This window comes from Eptatretus burgeri, chromosome 1 (genome assembly GCF_056783735.1).
Source record: "Eptatretus burgeri isolate ZD-2024b chromosome 1, Ebu_testis_v1, whole genome shotgun sequence".
Classification (NCBI taxonomy): Eukaryota; Metazoa; Chordata; class Myxini; order Myxiniformes; family Myxinidae; genus Eptatretus; species Eptatretus burgeri.
Genome location: NC_140961.1, coordinates 47,143,616 through 47,162,326, shown reverse-complemented (window position 1 = coordinate 47,162,326; position 18,711 = coordinate 47,143,616). Strand labels below are relative to the sequence as shown.

Here is an 18,711-nt window from a genome sequence, read left to right as displayed (position 1 = left end):
ATGCCCTTCCTGACGCAACCCTGGTCGCCTCTTACGACACAGGGATCTGGTACTCCTATTCTAACTGGGGTATACACCGGCCCAGTACACTGGTACGCACTTCGCCGACCTTGGAAGGATGACAGGCTGAGTCAACCCCTTGGTGTATTAATTCAGTGGCCCAGTGGGACTTGAACTCAGGACCTTTTGGATCCCAAGCCGCTGCCCTAACCACTGAGCCAACACCAGGCTCTATATATATATATATATATATATATATATATATATATATATATATATATATATATATATATATATATATATATATATATATATATATATATATATATATATATATATATATATATTCTGGTTATGAGGGTCATCTTACAAGGAATGTCAACGCAGGCGGCAATTAGGCCCATCGAACCTGTGCAACGGTTGCCAACCTATGTGGTGAGGGAACTTGCGCCCTGCGCCACGTTGTCCGTGATTGGCGATGAAAAGCTGGCGTGATCCATCTCTGGTCTACATTAGTCGCTTGGGTGATACTGGGAAAGAGCAAGCGACCAGCTGGTGCACACGCATGGTGGCCAATGAAGGTTCTGCACGATTCTTGATTCTGAAATGGTTGCACGTTTAAATACACCACCGCTGGTCACAGGATAGGTTACCCAAATATCAGGTTGATTATTATTGGGCTGCATGTGGCACATGTATAAGCGTATGCCCTATGTCGACAACTTATGAATGTGGGTGTATAGCCCTTGGGATGTCAGAATGCAGTTGCTCTCTGTGGTCAAGATAAAATCATACATAATAAATACACAGAGCAATCCCACTGGGATACACCAGTGCTGGCTTGGACTATGTAATAGAGGTTGGGTGAATATAAATGTACAAAGCTGTGAACATGTCAGAAAAATGAATAAAACCTAAACTAGAGTAAAAACATGAAAGAACAAAACTTTAAATAATACAAATGCCACTTTTTACACAGCAAGGTCATCAGTGCAATTTCACAACGAAATGTGATCCCGTATTGAACCGCACAGGTACTTGCGATTTCAACTGGGAAAGGCCCCGAAAGCCTTTCACTCAAGTCCCGTGGTATAAACCAACGGGTACACACAAACAAGAATGCCAAATCAAAACCCTCCGTTCTCCACAACAAAACATTAAACGATAAAAGTATTGCAAATTTTTTTTTTAATAATTTAAATAAATAAAAATACCTGTTCTTGTGAAACACAAAACTGGCTTCTGGTGAAAGGGGTATGACAAGTCGTACTAAAATACCCCAACTGAGTGATTTAGCACGTCCGTAATTCTAGTTCCACAACCGTGGGTTTTTCATTTGTTATCATGGATTAGTATTGGGTCAGAGTTCTGTGAACTCACTTCAGTTGCATGCGAGACCAGAGTGAATGTTCAGAATTGGGCAGCCTGTAAGAATTCCCAATCTAAGCTCACCCTCATTGTTATGACCAAATTACAATGTGTGGTGATTTGTCCAGTCTCATTGTCCCAACTATTGGTGGAATACTTTGCAGGACACATACAAGTCCTTCTATGCATATCCGACACCACGCTCAAAGGTTATATTTATGTAATGGATGGGATTTTGTTGTACATTTTATGGACAGTCACAGTGGAAATGGCACAAGTATTTTGGGATTGCTAATGGTTACAAAAAAAAAAAAAAAAAAAAAAAAAAAAAAAAACAGGAGCAATACCCCTGCGCACTCACCTATTAAAATAATGATACCGAGAAGGAAGTCAACGTGGGACTGAATCAGCAAAATTTACCGACCATTCAACCAATGTTATAGCAAATAATGGTGTTAACAAACTTTGGTACATCACGGGTGATGAAGGTTGTGGTCAAGTTTTGTCGAAATTGTGTGTGTAATTTTGGAGAAGGAAGCAAATACATATTTTGGGGGGAACAACCACTCTGGAAGCTCCCTCCATAGACCCCCCTCAGACCCCGATTTTTTACTTCCATGAACAAACTTTGGTGCATCACGGATGATGAAGGTTGTGGTCAGGTTTCATTGGAATTGCATGTGTAATATAGGAGAAGACAGCAAATACCTATTTTGGGGGGCAATCCCCGTAGACCCCCTTTGAGTCCAATTTTTTTTTAATGCCATGAATAAACTTTGATACATACAGGGTGCTGAAGGTTGTGGTAAAGTTTCATCGATATCGTATGTGTAGTTTCAGAGAAGAGGTTGCAAGTATTTGTGGACAGACGGACAGACAGACGGGCCATTCCATAAGCTCCCCGGAACGACGTTCCAGGTGAGCTAAAAACATGATAAATGCGAAGAATGGAAAAAAAAAAAAACAGAAATATTTCATATCAACTGGCAATTGTGGTTCCTGCGGTACTTAGACATACTCTCCACCTATCTTAGACATGCAGGCGGATGTGCAGCTCACCGAGCTTGTCAATGTTTTTGTGTACAACACTGTGCACCACAGCCAGATACCTCGCTGGGTCTGTATCTCGTCCAAAGTCACGGCAGAAGCGTCCGGTGCTTTGATTGAAGGAGAACTTTTGGGGCAACGGCGCATTCTCCTGCACGTATTTCCACACCGTGAGCAACAAGAGATGCAGCTCCACGGGCACAAGCAGTTCAAAGAACTCATACATGCGACCGAGTGCAGGTGGCAGCAGCTGCCCTTCTCCCATGCATGCTACAAGCTCCTGGGACGCCCACAGTGGCCAGCCGGCAGGCGCAGAAACAGCACCATCGGGACAGCTCTCCCAATGTGTGAGGAGTGTAGCCAAAAGGCCTCGGAGAAGAACGGAGCAGTAACAGAGTGCGGGACGCCCTTCAGCAGCCAGAGAAAGTAGGCGGAACAGAAACGGCTGCTGCTCAAACTGCTGACGGATGTGCAAGTCTCGATTAACCGTGTGACGTGCTTGTTCCTCGGATGGCCAAGCTAGCTCGCTGCTCGTCACGTCCGGACAAACAGTTTCCACCAATATGACTGCCACCGTGCGAGCCGCCTCCGGGTTGATTTCGACCATTAAAGGAGGCAGAGATACACTAACTGCTTCGGTCCAAGACCCACAAGCAGTGCAACAGGTCACCAAGAGGCTGAGGAGCCACTGGGACAAATCCTGGCGATGTGAGACGGGTGGCCCCTTTGGCAGTTGAAGCTTTGGTCCTCGACCGATTATTCCGGCATGAAAGACAGCCCAAGGCCCCGTGCTGAAACTTGCGACTGAACCATGCTTCCGGTTAAGATCCAGCAGTAATGCTCGATCCGGTTGAGCATCCATTTTTGAGGTTGAGGGAGAGACACCTCCAAATAAAACAGCGTTGGACGGTTGCAAAGCCCCCATTATCAACTGGGCCAAGACCTCCTTGAGTGCACGTGGACACAATAGGCTGATGTTTGAAAGTAACTGAGCACACCGCCCAAGTGGTGCCAATTGCTCATGGTGGAGGAGCGAGAATAGAAGTGCAACTGCAGCACGGACAACGCTGAAGAGATCTGGTATCGAGAGTGATGCCGGACGGAATGGCAGAATAGACAAAATGTCCACAGTTGCTTCTACCACCTGGTGATGGTGGGGTGGGGAGAAGGGAGGGGATGTTGAAAGAGCATGAGATGGTGGCATGCCATATGGTTATGACATCGAGACAGAGAGTTCATCTACAATCTTAAGAAAACACCCCCGCGCCCCATGCTCTAAATGTGCACTTCTATGTATATGTACAAATCGCATTCACCAACAATAAATAACATCAAATTTGTAATATTATCTCGAAGTAAGTCGTTGGCAAATAATGATTTATAAAATACAATTTTGGCCTTTCCCACCAACTCAACCTCAACAAAACAGATTGGTCATTCCAGACCTGATTGCACAGATTTCTGCGAGTTGAGTGCCCCCAATGGATGTCAGAAGGAAACAACTTTGGCAATTTGTATAAACTTAGCGAGAACTTCTTCTTCTTCTTTCGGCTGCTCCCGTTAGGGGTCGCCACAGCGGATCATCCGTTATGATCCGCATAATGATTTGGCACAGGTTTTACACCAGATGCCCTTCCTGACGCAACCCTGGTCACCTCTTACGACACAGGGATAAGGTACACCTATTTTAACCGGGGTATACACCGGCCCAGTATACTGGTACTCACTTCGCCGACCTCGGAAGGATGACAGGCTGAGTCAACCTCCTGGTGTATTAATTCAGTGGCCCAACGGGGCTTGAACTCAGGACCTTTTGGATCCCAAGCCGCTGCCCTAACCACTCCGCCAACACCAGGCTTATAAACTTAGCGAGAACAACGAACCAAAATACCAACCTTTGCACCCCACCGGATCGGTAGGGTTTACCATGGGAGGAAGTGCTTCGTTAGGATCCTATTTTTGGCTTGAGGAATTAAATAAAGGTGGCAGCGATCTTCTCGGGATAACTGGCTGTCACCCACCTTGCATAAACACCATGAGTATTGTGCTCCTCCGTTTTGTCAGAAAAACAGTTTTTTCATTCAGGCAAGTGACCTAATGCTTGCATTTGATTGGTAATTCAGGGTACGTCAGATGTATTAATTTCCCGACATGTCCTCGTTTGAAAGGTTGATTTGTTTTTACCTGAGGGTTCGTGTGGAGTAGAAGGCCGCTCAATGCCTGCAAGTGGGAGCACATGGCATCTGTGATGTAGCCGCTAAGGGGAACAGGCAGCAGGATCTCCCCTCCTTCGCCCTTTTCCCAGCGAAGAAGACAAGCCAAGTTAAAAAGGAACTGCGCCATGCGATCCGCAGGCAGCGCACCGGGCGCTCCATCGCAAAGCATTCGCGAGACTGCGAGGCGGACAGCACCAGGCAGGAGTGGTCCCAGGGAGGCAGCAAGCTCAGCATACACACTTATGGCCGTACTCAATTGGTCGGAACCGTCGGCAATGCAAAGGGCGTGGCACACCGTCTCGACGGCAAGGCCAGACCCACCATGTGTGGCCAGAAGGGAAAGCAGCGGTTGCAGCCATTGGCGGCGGAGTTGCTCCTGCTGCTGTAACATCTCCTGGCAGATATCGGTGGCTCGTGGCCTTAGTCCTTCCAAGAAGGGGATTTCACGCACAGAATGGTCTGGAAGTCTGCAACAAGAAAAATATAATGGCAAATTCATTGGAGCCTTACTCATAGTCAGTGCATATGTCCTTTAGCAGCGTCGTCATTTTACAAATTTACCTTTCAACTTGTACAAGGCCTAGGCATTGAACGTCAGTTTATATTATTTAACAGCCAATAGTTAAGAATGTTGGATTCAAATCAAATGATAAACCAAATTTGGAACACCACCATTTTTAAGGCCAGCTGAATTAAACTGGGAAATGGAACGAAATGAAAACAAAATGAAAGTACATATTTAGTCGTGCGGAAAGCATGCAAAAGCCTTCCACCCTTCCGTGTGCTGTTCATCAGGTACTGGCACAATAACTATGGCACGGCACTTCGTACCGCAGTCAAAGCAGACATCAAGCTAACTAGCCATAATAAAATATGTAAGTGGTGGGTAGAGAAAGGATTCAAACCTATGCTCTTCCAATTTCTAGTCCATCTCCTTCACTGCTCGTCTATGATGGCTGAACCGAACAATAAAGGAGGTGTTTGAAACAGGTGGGTTCTGCTTCGGAGCAGAAGATGAGCAAATCATACGAGTGGAGATTGTTGCACGTAAAATATGCACGTAGAGACACCGACACGATGTGTCAACCGAGAACTGTATGGCAGAAAGTGTTCCCAAGGTGTCGGTGGCTCAGAGGAACGTCAGCATAACGCCGGTTCAGCCTACAGCCTCGCATACTCGAGTTGTAAGTGAATATGCATTGCATTGATGAGTGAGGCAATCAACAGACTATAGTTACATGTATTGATATTTGCACCATTTATCAATCTGATGCATTGTCCAGCATACAATCTAACTATTCTGCATTAACCAGGTGCATGTCGTCAGACTGGGAGAAAGTTTTTAATCACACTCTCTCTCCCATCAGGGAAACTTCCATTTTGTGTTACACGGGACTCGTGATATCACCAGGAATGAGAGCGAGTGTATGAGCAAGTGAGGCACTTGCAAAAGATACCATCCTGTGATCAAACCCTGAAGCATCTGAACTCACGTGGAGTTCCCACGGTTGTACACAAGTTTATGCAGGTTCAACAACAGCAGCTGCAAGATCTTTTGACAGGTGTCCCGTACAGCGGTGGGTAAGTGACGGGGATTGGTGATGGAGTCGTGCTGACCACTCGAGATAACCGATACTGGTGATGCTGCAGATACCAAGAACTGCAGCATCCTGAAAGGAGAGATAAGATGGGAATGATGACAGATGGGTCTCTTCCCCAGCAGAACATATTCAATCTGAGTGTAATAATAGGCACAGTGAGCACCTCAATATTCAATCAATAATTTAATTTTGCTGCATCATTAATATCAACATGCTTGTGAGCCTGGTATGCTCTACCTGTATGAACTGGCACCTCCCATTTGGCACAGCAAATGCACAGCCAGGCCCAACATGTTTTCTTGCTCATCGCGTGGAAGGCCTGAGAGCTGACGCTGCAAGCGCTGCAACACTGGAGTCGTCAGTGCTTCCATGAGCTCACCAGACACAGCAGACAGCAGTGGTGGGGAAAGGGAAGCCAGCTGCAGCAGGAAGGGGGCTGTGGCCACCTGCAAATGGGAGTCCCTGCCAGGATTTAGACTATCGTGGAATAGACGCAACAGCTCCTGACGGATTGTCTCCGAGTGGTGAGCAGCCAGATGACCCAGGATTCCCACCACAGAGCCAATTTTGGCCCCTCGCTTGTCCTGCGAAGAACGCAAGTATAAGCAACAAAAATATGTGTGTGTGTGCACATGCTCATCAGCACTTTCACTTCCACAAAAAATGTCCTACAATTTATGTCCAAATGTGGAAACAATCGATGGATAAAATGTAATGTGAATAAAGCGGTGTATAGTAGGGACCACTAGCTTTTATGGATGAGACATGGATTGGAGAGCAAAGCACATTGTGCAAAACATTGTAAAAGTACAAACAACAGTGCAGACTACGGGAGTACAAGGTTTTGTGACGTGCAAACTGCAACACGAGAAGAGTGGGCAGCCTACAGGAGCGCTTCCATCTCCTGATGCAATTTGAGCCACACCACTCCGCAACTGCACATACGCACATTGTACCAACAGATTCGCAGAGCACATCCTACAACTACTGCGTGTCCAAATGAACGGCCACCATCAAAACCGGTTGTGTCACGGAGCTTGTTATGTGTTTCAAAACCATGCCAAATGCCTCTGATGGATCAGAAACGACCAAAGGTTCGAAAGCCTCGTGAATGATGAGCAAACCAGGAATGCCAAACACAATGCGGTTTTATCACATATTACCGAGGGTAACAATGCACACGTCAGGATGTTACAAAAGTAACTGGAAGGGCACTCGGTAGAGCGCATACCTCCACCACGAGAACACATCGGGCCCAATACATTTTTGAAATATCATGCTATACATCGTTTTTGGCCCAATCTCTCAATGGTGAAGAATCACTTTAAAAGTTATATAATTCTCGTATCCGGATTCAGATCTTCACAAAAATTGAATCAATTCGTCCTTCTCATACACACAACCTGTCCACCAAGTTTCGACCAAATATCATTTTTGGCCCAATCTCTCAATGGTGAAAAATCACTTTAAAAGTTCTAGTAGTCAGATCTGGATCTGGATCTTCACCAAAATCTAATCAGTTCGTCCTCATCACACACCCAACCTGTCCACAAAATTTCATCCGAATCTGCCAACAACCTTTTGAGATATCCTAAAACAGACAGAAAGGGGTGAAAACATAACCTCCTTCGCCCTTCGGTAGCGGAGGTAATAATCATCGTTTTGTACCACGTACAAGGTCAGAGCCGTATGACTTGTCATTTATGCCAGGTGCAATAAAAGGTCAAGGAATTGTTCTTTGTTCTTCATTCTGATTCAATTGTTCTTCAATCCACGGTTATTGCACCAGCAATGAAATAAGAGGTTAACAGTCCATTTGGGTTGATTATACGAGTAAAATAATCATCGCATGGAATATGTGCAGAAACACATAATATTTTAAAATAAACTAGAAGATAACCCACGCAAAGCATGACATAACACTGATGTAACGCTGTAGTATATCGCGAAATGAGTGCCTGTTATCGAAAAAAGCAGAGCATACTTACTAGTGTTAACCCAGTCCACTGTAAACTATATTATCCGTGTAGTACTGTAGTAGAAGCCATCGTTGGGTTGACTCGGTTGTGGCAGTATTTTGATATACTCCATCAATCGCGCACGCGATAACGCCACATACAACTGACCATGTGAGAAGACGGGATTGGTCAGATTAATGCCCACGAAAGTGAGAGTTTGTCCCTGGCTCTTGTTGATGGTCATCGCATACGCTGGTCGTATTGGGAATTGGCGTCGTCGTAGATCAAAAAGGCAATCCAGAGTCCGATGGGGTAAGAGTTATTCTGGGATTGAAGACGTATTTGCCCGTCTTTTTGCCGGTCATGATCTCGGCCTCGATCAGCCAGCTTCCAAGGCTGATTATGCACAGTCTCATTCCGTTCAGTAATCCATTATGCGGATCCAAATTTCTGAGCAGTATTATTGGGGTGGACACTCAAAGACAGAGTTTATGCGGTGGTAACGAGTTCAAGAACTCCGTCGGACAGAGGTACGTCTGTCCTGGATCAGATACGCTGTCAGCACCGAGATATGAATGCGTTTCGCCAGCCGGGAAGGTTTGTCAGACTTTATCTTTGGTCATGTCAACATCTTTGTTTGTCGGACAAAGTATTGCTCTGCTGTCGTCGATTGTAGTCAAGTCGGGGAAAACAGACCTGATGAGTTTGTTGACGCCACCAATAATGGGATCAATGCAGATTTCTGACGGTAGGCATATTTTGCACTTCCCTACATCTGGATTTGTAGGTTTTCTGCAATCTCCAATCGACAGCAAGAAAGTCTGAAAATCGTTGACAGATTGGTTTTGGTGAGACGGGCCCATCAGAGCTCGCATGTTAATGGTGAGGTGAAATAATTGAACCTCCTGCCAGGGGAACAATCTCTTCAGGTTACTTTCGACAATGTCCGCCTCACGTCCATGTCTGATGACTGGAAACACTTGTCTGAAATCACCACCCAATAGGACGATCAATAGGACACCACCCGAAAGACTTCCATCTCCATAATGTTGCACAATGAGTGATGCAAGCATTTGAAGACCTGCTTGTGCATCATTGGAGCTTCGTCCCAGATTACGACAGATATTCCTTTGATTAGTGTAGCCAATGCAGAGTTCTTTGGAATATTGCACGTGCTGTGTGGCTGTATCGGTATAGGTATTTTGAACTGAGAATGAGCACTTCGGTCTCCGTCCAACAACTCAGCCGCTATCCCGGAAGATGCTACTGCGAGTGCGGTGAGCTTTATGGAACGAACGCTGTGTAGGATCGTGTTGTAAAGAAACGTTTTTCCAGTGCCCCCGGGGCCATCGACGAAGAACGCTACCCCATTCTTCATTGTCACATTTTCTATCACCGCTTCATATACCACCATTTCATCTTGATTGAGGAGTCTGCAGTTGTGATCCGCCTTGTTTTTTTTCTGCTTGAACATCGTCGTCAGTCATGAGAAAAGAGGATGGATCATGTTCGGCATCGGTCACGTGGCTGAGTTGGGGCATGTCAGGGTAATCTTGCAATGATTTTCCATGGTAGCGCAGGAGTTCCTCGATGGCTTCTAGGGTCCTGTTGTTTAATTCGTCGTCAGTCAATGTGATGCCGGCCCGGTTAGCATTGTTGAGTATGTCCTCGCTAAAACATTGTCTGAATGAGGAGAATAATTGTGCAGGTTGGGCAGGTTGGCAGAATAAGAGAATAGTGACGAAGAGAGTGCGCAGTTGAGTCGGGAAACCTGACGTGACAGCATCTTCGAAGCAGTCATGCCATTCACGGTCGTCTTCCAAGAAACCTCGACCCAATGCTGTCGCTTTGAATGTGTCCGCAATGGTGCCATCAGGGAGCCGCTGTAGATCTTCGAATGATGTACATCCAGGTGAATGATGCAGTAGCAAACAAAGATAGAATTGTTCGCCTTCGGATGGACTGATACTGTATAAGCATCCAATTGTTTCCCCATTTCCGAGGCGACCATTTGCATGTAGTACTGTTCCACATGAAGTGTTCTGGGAACTCGTGGTATGCAACAGAACGGGCTTCGGGTAGTCGCGGTTACAGATAAACCATGTGGTGAGGGTTGTTTCTTTGGCGTGGTCTAAAGCTTCCGCAGCCTGTCCAGGAACATAGACGATTCTATTTTGGTTCGGAAGATGGATGTCCAAACGTTGAATAGATGGTGATCGTTCATGCAGATCGTAATGGAACAAATGCCAGCAGCCTTCGCATGCGGAAACGTACCTCGCGTCCACAAATCGGTTGATCTCGTTCACGTCGTCAGTTTGTTGTTGATAGTCTTCACATACAGCGGCCATAATACGATGTGGTCCTTCATAGACATATTTGTAGAGATACTTGACTGCCATGATTGTCGAGCAGACTTCAACATTGATGTGGGCGTTATACTTGGAGGACAGGTACGGATTATAAGGAACGACCCAGCGGTTAACAACGTTCACTCTGTTTTTTTTTGTACTTGAGGTCCGGAATCCCTTCTTCTGTACAACGGGTAGCCATTGTGCGTGCCTTGCGTCATTTCGCAAAATTGCTTGGGGAATTGTTTAGTGCATTTGCCTTGTTCCATGCAAGGCGATTGAGGATTAGCTGTGCCGCATGGTCCGTGTATTATGTTCTGTACGATCACGTTATGCAATCAAGTCTGCGATGGATCGGGAATTTCTGCCGAGATGAATTTGTCATAATGGTCCAGTGATCGAGGCTTACTTTCTTGGTGGAGAATCACCAATGTGTGAAGGTGAGGCAGCCCTCGTTTCTGAAATTCCACTATGCAGACGTATGCGAGAACCTTTCCGAATATTTGACCAACCACAATATCCTGCAGGAAAGCCTTCTTCATTTGATTGAAAACTCTGGCTACGATGTCTGGTCGATCAGCAGCAACATGATTAAGGAATAACGCCTTCTGTATTTTTTCCCATTTGGGGTTGCACGTTAATGTTAAGAAGAGGTCAGGTTTTGAATATCGCCAAACGATAGCAATCGAATCCTGACACAGTTGATGCATATTTTGTGGTCTTCCGGTAGATGACGACGGAAGGACAACACGGCGACCGATTGAGGCACCGTCAGTATCGTCAGCGGCGACTGCATCAGATAGTCCTTGATACAGCTCCACCCGCAATTGCCGTTGATTGTAGTAGACGCAGTTCAGGCGTCCTTGTTCAACCTTTGCGTATTGATCGACAATATATTGTTGTAGTAATCTATCACTATGTAGTATTACATTAAAATTACTTCGAACCATCAAGTGGTAAGCATAAAACTCCATAGTACTGATGCATTTGCCATATCGTTTCTTGATGGTAAATGTCCAGCCCAGATCTCCATGTGGTAGTTGCAACACGTAATGAAGAGGGTCATAATCAGGGTGGGTCTCATTGATGTGGATAATGTCACGATTTTCCGGATCCAGGCTTGACCGCTTGTACAAAACGACGTCGCGGTACGATGGAACATCAGCACTTCCCGGTAAGATAACCGCTACTTCTGCTGCCGTCGGTAGATTATAGCGCCGTAAATCTGTCGTCGAGTCCGCTCTCAAAACGAACTTCATGGAATCATTTTCTTCTCGTTCCAGTAAAAAAAAAAATAATAATTATACCGTGACCAAATTACCTTGTGACCGAATTACCTCGTTACCGAATTACCGTGACCAAATTACCTCGTTACCGAATTACTGTGACCGTTTTACCGTGACCAAGTTTCCCGTGACCAAATTACCTACATTCCATTTGAACGTGATGGATGGCAGAAAGTGCTGCAAATAGCAGAAGAGAACAATCATGAGTGGCTCTTAAGGCGAATCCGAGGAATTGATTTGTTTGCAACAGAGGCCCAATACCACCCAAAATGCAGAAAGCAGTACATAGCCAATTATCAGAAACTAGTAACTAATGATCAGGAACCAAATCCCAATTATTATTTTTCCAATTTGCCACATTTTTGAGATGCTATATACCGTATTCTATGATTTTACCAATTTTGGTGGCCATTTTGGACGCCATCTTGAATATCACCAGAGTGCCGGGAATTTTTTTTTTTGTTAATATCTCAAATGTGCAATAAGACCATAAAAAAGTTGGTTTGGTAGAGTCCTGGGGGGGGGGATGATGCACAGATACCCTCTGTAGATACTCCCCTATCTCCTAGTACGAGTGTTTTCACAATAAAAACATTTCTACAAACCCTATTCTGATATCCACGTTTCATATAAAGATACGATTTGTAATCTCGTCTTACCGATAACAGATAAAATAACAAATGTGGGTCTGGAGGGGGTTATCTAGTTTTCATGTACCGTCAATTCACGTCAGACTTCTGGTGACATTCATGATCAGATTTCTCCAAACATCCCAATCCTGCACTGCTTCCCAAAGCTGACGAAGACAGCTTGGTTGCACAGCCTTTACCCCATCCATCCAGCACATACAAGATTTGCTTCTTCCTCTTCTTCCCTCAACAAAACAGCATGGTCGACTTCTCCAGACTTTAGTTTTCTGCATGCATAACGTGTCCAAAGCATAACAGTTTATGTTTCAGCATCAGTTCTTCTAATGTACACGGTGGTCTAATTTCTTCAACATCGATTTGCTTGTTTTTCTCGTAATCCAAGGAACTTTTAACATTAATCTCCAACATCACATTTCAAAAATGGCAATCTTCTTCCTTTTTCAATGTCTTGGAGGGAGATGTGTTTACATTGGAATTAGATAAGTACCTGGATGGATGCATTATAAAAAGGGGTATGGGGATATTGGCAAGACTTGGTGGTAGCTTGGTGGTGGCATCACCCAGCTTGTCTGGGTGATGAATACTGTGGTTGGTGCAGCGTAGGCATGATGGGCCAAATGGCCTCCTACACCAAAGTTCGAAGTTGTGTGTAACATTTTCAATACAGAACTAGAATGGCACTCTTCGACGTCACGATGTTGACCGACATGTCTCTGCCCACATTATACATACTTGTACCAAGTTCGATAAAAATCCCTTCAGCTGTTTTCAAGTATCACATTTTTACCAGACATGAGCTCTGACCTTTGACCTCTTGCCCCATATTCTAATCAGTTCCTATTTGCATCATTACACATACTTGTACCAAGTTTGACCTGGATCCCTTCGGCCATTCTCAAGTTATCACGGTAACAAAAACTTATCACAGACGGATGGACGTGTGGACAGACAGACGGATGGACGGACAACCCATAAGCAGAATTCCTCCGGTGACTTCATCAGTGGAGGCATAACCAGAGTTGGTGTCAAAGCCACCCAATGCTCGCCTGTTTATACATTTATCGTTTTTAAAAGACTCGTCTAATAATTAATATTATTTATAAAGCATTAAAGTGAAGTCTGATCCAAATAATTTTAAAGCAATATATGTATTTGTATATTGTAATCAGTAACAAGAGCGCAAGTGAGCACAATATCCGCCCGAAAAAGAAGGTATATACAGAATTGTGCAACTACATGGAAAACAGCATCCTGGTTGCCATGGAAACCACTTTAGATGACGAACGTATGTCGCGACACACCGTCTCCACAGTCTGTGCCTATGTACCAAATATGAAACGTGAAAGTTGAAAACTTTGGGAGAGTGCGGACAGGAACGGATGGAAAACAGCATCCTGGTTGCCATGGCAACCACTTTAAATGACGAACGTATGTCACGACACACCGTCTCCACAGTCTGTACCTATGTACCAAATATGAAACGTGAAAGTTGAAAACTTTGGGAGTTAGAGTGCGGACAGGAACGGATGTACGGACGGACAGACAGACGGACGGACGACAGGTATCACATTATACGCCCCGATATATACATACATATATATATATATATATATATATATATATATATATATATATATATATATATATATATATATATATATATATATATATATATATATCGGGCGTATAAAAAAAGTGTGGTAGATAAAAACATTACAAAGGAAAAAATAACTTGCACCAAAAACTTTAACATTTTCACGCTCACGCTCACGCCGGGGGTATCGCTATAGCTCTCTGTTCTTCGAACAGGCGAGCTAAAAATTTTGTTTCGTACAAAATGTACAAGAGCATGTTCCGCCAATTTCATTGCAATGATGTGTTTTACAAGCCCAAGTCATGTTCTGTTCTGTACAAGTATCAAGATGCTTATAGATCGTGCCCAGGGAATAATGTACTTGGTAGAAAACATGGTGAGGGGGCATAATGCACCCAAAATTCAATCGACAACGTATCGATAGGGTGAAAGGTGTACAGGTCGAGGATCAAGGTTGATATGGAACGGAGTAGTTCCGAATGAATTGAGAATGGTGTTGAAAGCAGCGCGTGAAGAAATACCTCACCAAGTACAACGGGTCTTGTCTGGCAATGCTTTCGCCATATTGGCAGAAATCTTTGAGTCCGCAAGCGAGCACACGGCTGATGATCGTGTCCGGGAATGAGGAGCCAATGTGGGCTACCACCCAGTCGACATGTGGGGAATGCAGCACGGATGTGTCCAAAAGCGCCCCCACACATGCGTCCAAAGAACTCCCACCGAGAGCTGCCAAGCACTGAACGTAGAGCTCGAGGAGTTGCCGTGTTGCCCTGCATCCCATCCACACCTGGATAAAGAAAACACGTGCAACAGGTAAGCTGGATGAACCACTCAAACACAAGTTCAACAACTGCACCGAGGAGGGAGTGTTAGCGGTTCAACTGGGGGCTTGGAAGCACGCGAGATAAAACACCTGCAGGAGTTCGTTGAGACTCGTGGCGGGAGGGACACCGGGACGCCCTGCATATTTGCTGCTGAGTCGACCCATCAGTTCCACGGACCAGGAAGAAACGAGAGGTGCCCATGCATGAGCGTTGGTCCGCACAAATGCGGAAAGGGTGTCGTGTGCTTCCTGCAGTACGTCATCCAGACTCGTACACAGCGTGCCTGGACCCTCACCTAGCTCCACCACATGATAGCCCACGTACTCATCAAATATGCCACACAGGTGCTCAAGCACTGCGTGACGTGCAGCAGGAAGGTATCGAAGTAGTAACAGCGCACACCTATACACCAATAGTGTTTTAACACACAATCTCAGTTTCACCACCATGTTCTGATTAGAATATCAATAAAACCCCAAAACACAGAATATTAACTTTGTTGCAAATAATCAAGCCATTTATTTATTACGAACAAAAATACGAGTTTTTTTTTTTTTCATTACCCCCTCTCTTCCCTGCTGTGTGCTACATAAACCCTTCCCTTTCCCTTTTTCTCTCCTATCCATCTCAACCTCCCCCCCCCCCACCGTACTTTCCTCTAACTCCATTCCTTACCTCCTCCCACAGTCCTCCTCCTTCCTTACCACCCACCACCCACCCTCCCCCTCCTTTACACCCACCCGCCCACCCATCCTCCCCTCCTTTACACCCACCCGCCCACCCATCCTCCCCCTCCTTTACACCCACCCGCCCGCCCACCCATCCTCCCCCTCCTTTACACCCACCCGCCCGCCCACCCATCCTCCCCTCCTTTACACCCACCCATCCTCCCTCCTTACACCCGCCCGCCCGCCCTCCCCTCCTCCTTACACCCGCCCGCCCGCCCTCCCCTCCTTTACACCCGCCCTCCTCTCCTTTACACCCGCCCGCCCACCCATCCTCCCCTCCTTTACACCCACCCGCCCGCCCACCCATCCTCCCGTCCTTTACACCCACCCGCCCGCCCACCCATCCTCCCCCTCCTTTACGCCCGCCCGCCCATCCTCCCCCTCCTTACGCCCGCCCGCCCACCCATCCTCCCTCCTTTACGCCCGCCCGCCCGCCCACCCATCCTCCCCCTCCTTTACGCCCGCCCGCCCACCCATCCTCCCCTCCTTTACGCCCGCCCGCCCGCCCATCCTCCCCTCCTTTACGCCCGCCCGCCCGCCCATCCTCCCCTCCTTACGCCCGCCCGCCCATCCTCCCCTCCTTACGCCCGCCCGCCCATCCTCCCCTCCTTTACGCCCGCCCGCCCGCCCATCCTCCCCTCCTTACGCCCGCCCGCCCATCCTCCCCTCCTTACACCCACCCGCCCGCCCATCCTCCCTCCTTACACCCACCCGCCCGCCCATCCTCCCCTCCTTTACACCCACCCGCCCGCCCATCCTCCCCCTCCTTACTCCACCCGCCCGCCCATCCTCCCCCTCCTTACACCCACCCGCCCATCCTCCCCCTCCTTACACCCACCCGCCCACCCATCCTCCCCTCCTTTACACCCACCCGCCCACCCATCCTCCCCCTCCTTTACATCCACCCGCCCGTCCTCCCCCGCCTTTACACCCGCCCGCCCGTCCTCCCCTCCTTTACACCCGCCCGCCCGTCCTCCCCCTCCTTTACACCCGCCCGCCCGTCCTCCCCCGCCTTTACACCCGCCCGCCCGTCCTCCCCCGCCTTTACACCCACCCATCCTCCCCCTCCTTTACACCCTGCCCCTTTCCTTCCACCCCACCCCTACTCCCACCGACCCACATAATAAATAGATAGCGCCATATCATATTTTTACTACCATTCAATGTATGCCCACCTCGCATGCTCTCTAATGTTCAGTTTGGCTCCAGTCCTGCTGTGTTTACTGCTCAAGAACGCCGAGACTTCCTTCTGCAGTTCCTGTGGACTAGACAAGCAAAGGTATGATGAATCCCAGACCAACCGGACTTTATACCAGGAACTTAAACACAGGAGGCAATTTGGTCCATCATGCCTGTGCTACATCAACACCATGCAGTAATCTCTTCGATGTTTATCAGAGAGACAGAGACAGACAGACGCACACATATGCGCGGGAGGTCGGAATTTTGATTTTTTTTAAATATATATATATATATATATATAATTGTTTTTTTTTTTGAATTGTTAAAAAATAATTGTTTGTGTTATAAATCCATCCACCCAAGCGACCTTCCTGACCTACCACTCCTGCCAATATCCATGTACCCCTCCAACTCGAATATAAACTCATCGACCATTTCTGCTGTCACTTTGCAGGGAAATCACTTCACACATTTATTACTCCGACTACAAGACCATCACTACCTCACACTACCGTGTGAACCGTCTTCTTTACCCTCGAGCTCGTCTCACTACCCATTCCGCACTTGCTTCGTCTCAACACAAACACCCGGTCACCGTCTCATTCCTAATGAATAAAAGCCCCGTCCGTCTCCTTCAGCCGCTCTCCTCAGAGCCGAGGGATCAATGTCGTCACTCGACGCAAAGCTCCATCCTTCTTGAGATGTGACCGAAGCTCCACACAATGCTCTAAATGGAGCATCACCAACTTCCTTTAACGAATCATTTATCACCCCCGACCGAGTTTATTGAGGCGACAACTCGGTTCCCCATTCAACACGTCATGCAAAGTTCTTATCACATTGCATTATAAATTTGTACAAACCCTTCGCAACAACAACAACAACAATAATAATAATAAAGTGAGGTAAACAGGTACAACAACAGCAGTCACACCTGGGAATTTTAGAACAAACAAGAAGCTTATCTCCGCCTGTCGCCATGATGATGAAAACGCGCGACGCGATAACCCCAAAAATTGGTCTTTGAGCGATTCATTGTTTTGGCGATTCCTTAGTTTATCGACGAAGAATAAGGATCTAATGTTTTTGCACCAAGCGTACGAAGCAAGAACACGCATCGACCGATCGAGTTTACTCGTGCGAACGACAACACCGTGGCCGGCAAACACTGGACAAGAGTAAAAAGTCTGAAAAATTCTTTTTCAGAAAGAAAAAAAACTGTTTAATGAAGGTAAAATGTATAGTATGTAAATGTGTATAGCTGCACATTGATTGATTTCTGTTTAAGAGGATATCCGGTGAAAGATCTTCAGCAGCAGCTGCAGAGTAGCTGCAATCAAAATCTGGGATTATGAACATTTTCCGTAAGCAAGCGGCTGAATATCACTTGCCAAGACGGCTTGCTTGACTCAAAGCGATCAAGCAAGCACTCCAACCGCTTAACAACATGGCGGTGTCCGTGTAAAACAATGCGGTCGGGGAACTCAAGCAATGCTCACGTGTCCAAATAACCTGCTCTGCTGCTCTTTCCATCCGGTCATTTGCCCTAAGTGATCTCCCATCTGTTTAGAAATCCACTAACTTCCACTACATTACATTAACAAGCTCACATGAGCTAAGATCCTCGTCCTCTTAATGATGACGTCATAAAAAAACGAATATGACGTCATTGTGATGTCTCAGGTTTGCGATAAATTATCTGTGTTAATGCCCGGCTTGATTCCCGCAAACAAAATTCAAACAGCTTGCCTAGTTTCGGAGATAATGGTATTGGCGATTTCCATTAAGGCCCAGTCACACCTTGACGTTTTAGCCAGCTTATGCCGATTTTTGGAAAATTTGTGTAAAACGCTGATACACGTCGAATACGTTATGGGTAAGTTTTGATAACATTGAGAGCACGCTGAAA

General features: G+C 46.4%; 2 protein-coding genes across 9 annotated transcripts in view; one reads left to right on the top strand and one right to left on the bottom strand.

Annotated features, from left to right (window-relative positions):
- CEP162 (centrosomal protein 162) overlaps nt 1–6,131 on the top strand; it is a 138,472-nt gene extending 132,341 nt beyond the window's left edge. The window contains exon 20 of the mRNA XM_085882647.1: nt 5,999–6,131. Within this exon, the coding sequence (XP_085738773.1) occupies nt 5,999–6,070 (72 nt within the window). The 3' untranslated portion in view covers nt 6,071–6,131. The remainder of the gene's footprint in view (nt 1–5,998) is intronic.
- INTS5 (integrator complex subunit 5) lies at nt 822–17,938 on the bottom strand. 8 transcript variants are annotated; one of them, XM_085882694.1, is made up of 9 exons: nt 17,737–17,938; nt 16,796–16,885; nt 14,982–15,294; nt 14,595–14,855; nt 6,470–6,816; nt 6,125–6,301; nt 4,953–5,098; nt 4,600–4,808; nt 822–3,559 (listed from the first exon to the last, which is right to left on the bottom strand). In XM_085882694.1, exons 1-9 carry the CDS (start codon nt 17,781–17,783, stop codon nt 2,399–2,401), a joined length of 2,751 nt encoding a protein of 916 aa, XP_085738820.1. In that variant the 5' UTR covers nt 17,784–17,938; the 3' UTR covers nt 822–2,398. The 8 variants fall into 8 exon arrangements, with proteins under 8 accessions (XP_085738820.1, XP_085738804.1, XP_085738850.1 ...); XM_085882678.1 differs by having other exon boundaries at nt 4,600–5,098; XM_085882724.1 differs by having other exon boundaries at nt 4,600–5,098; nt 16,796–16,878; nt 17,737–17,805.
- Between the last annotated feature and the right edge of the window lie 773 nt (nt 17,939–18,711).

What these genes read in the sequence shown, in the direction of transcription:
- INTS5 (XM_085882678.1), bottom strand. Translation starts at nt 17,783, where the DNA reads ATGGCGACAGGCGGAGATAAGCTTCTTGTTTGTTCTAAAATTCCCAG. An exon ending in AACATTAGAGAGCATGCGAG is followed by an intron (nt 15,295 to 16,795) that starts GTGGGCATACAT and finishes ATTGGTGTATAG; the next exon opens with GTGTGCGCTGTTACTACTTC. An exon ending in TACAACCGTGGGAACTCCAC is followed by an intron (nt 5,099 to 6,124) that starts GTGAGTTCAGAT and finishes TTCTTGTTGCAG; the next exon opens with ACTTCCAGACCATTCTGTGC.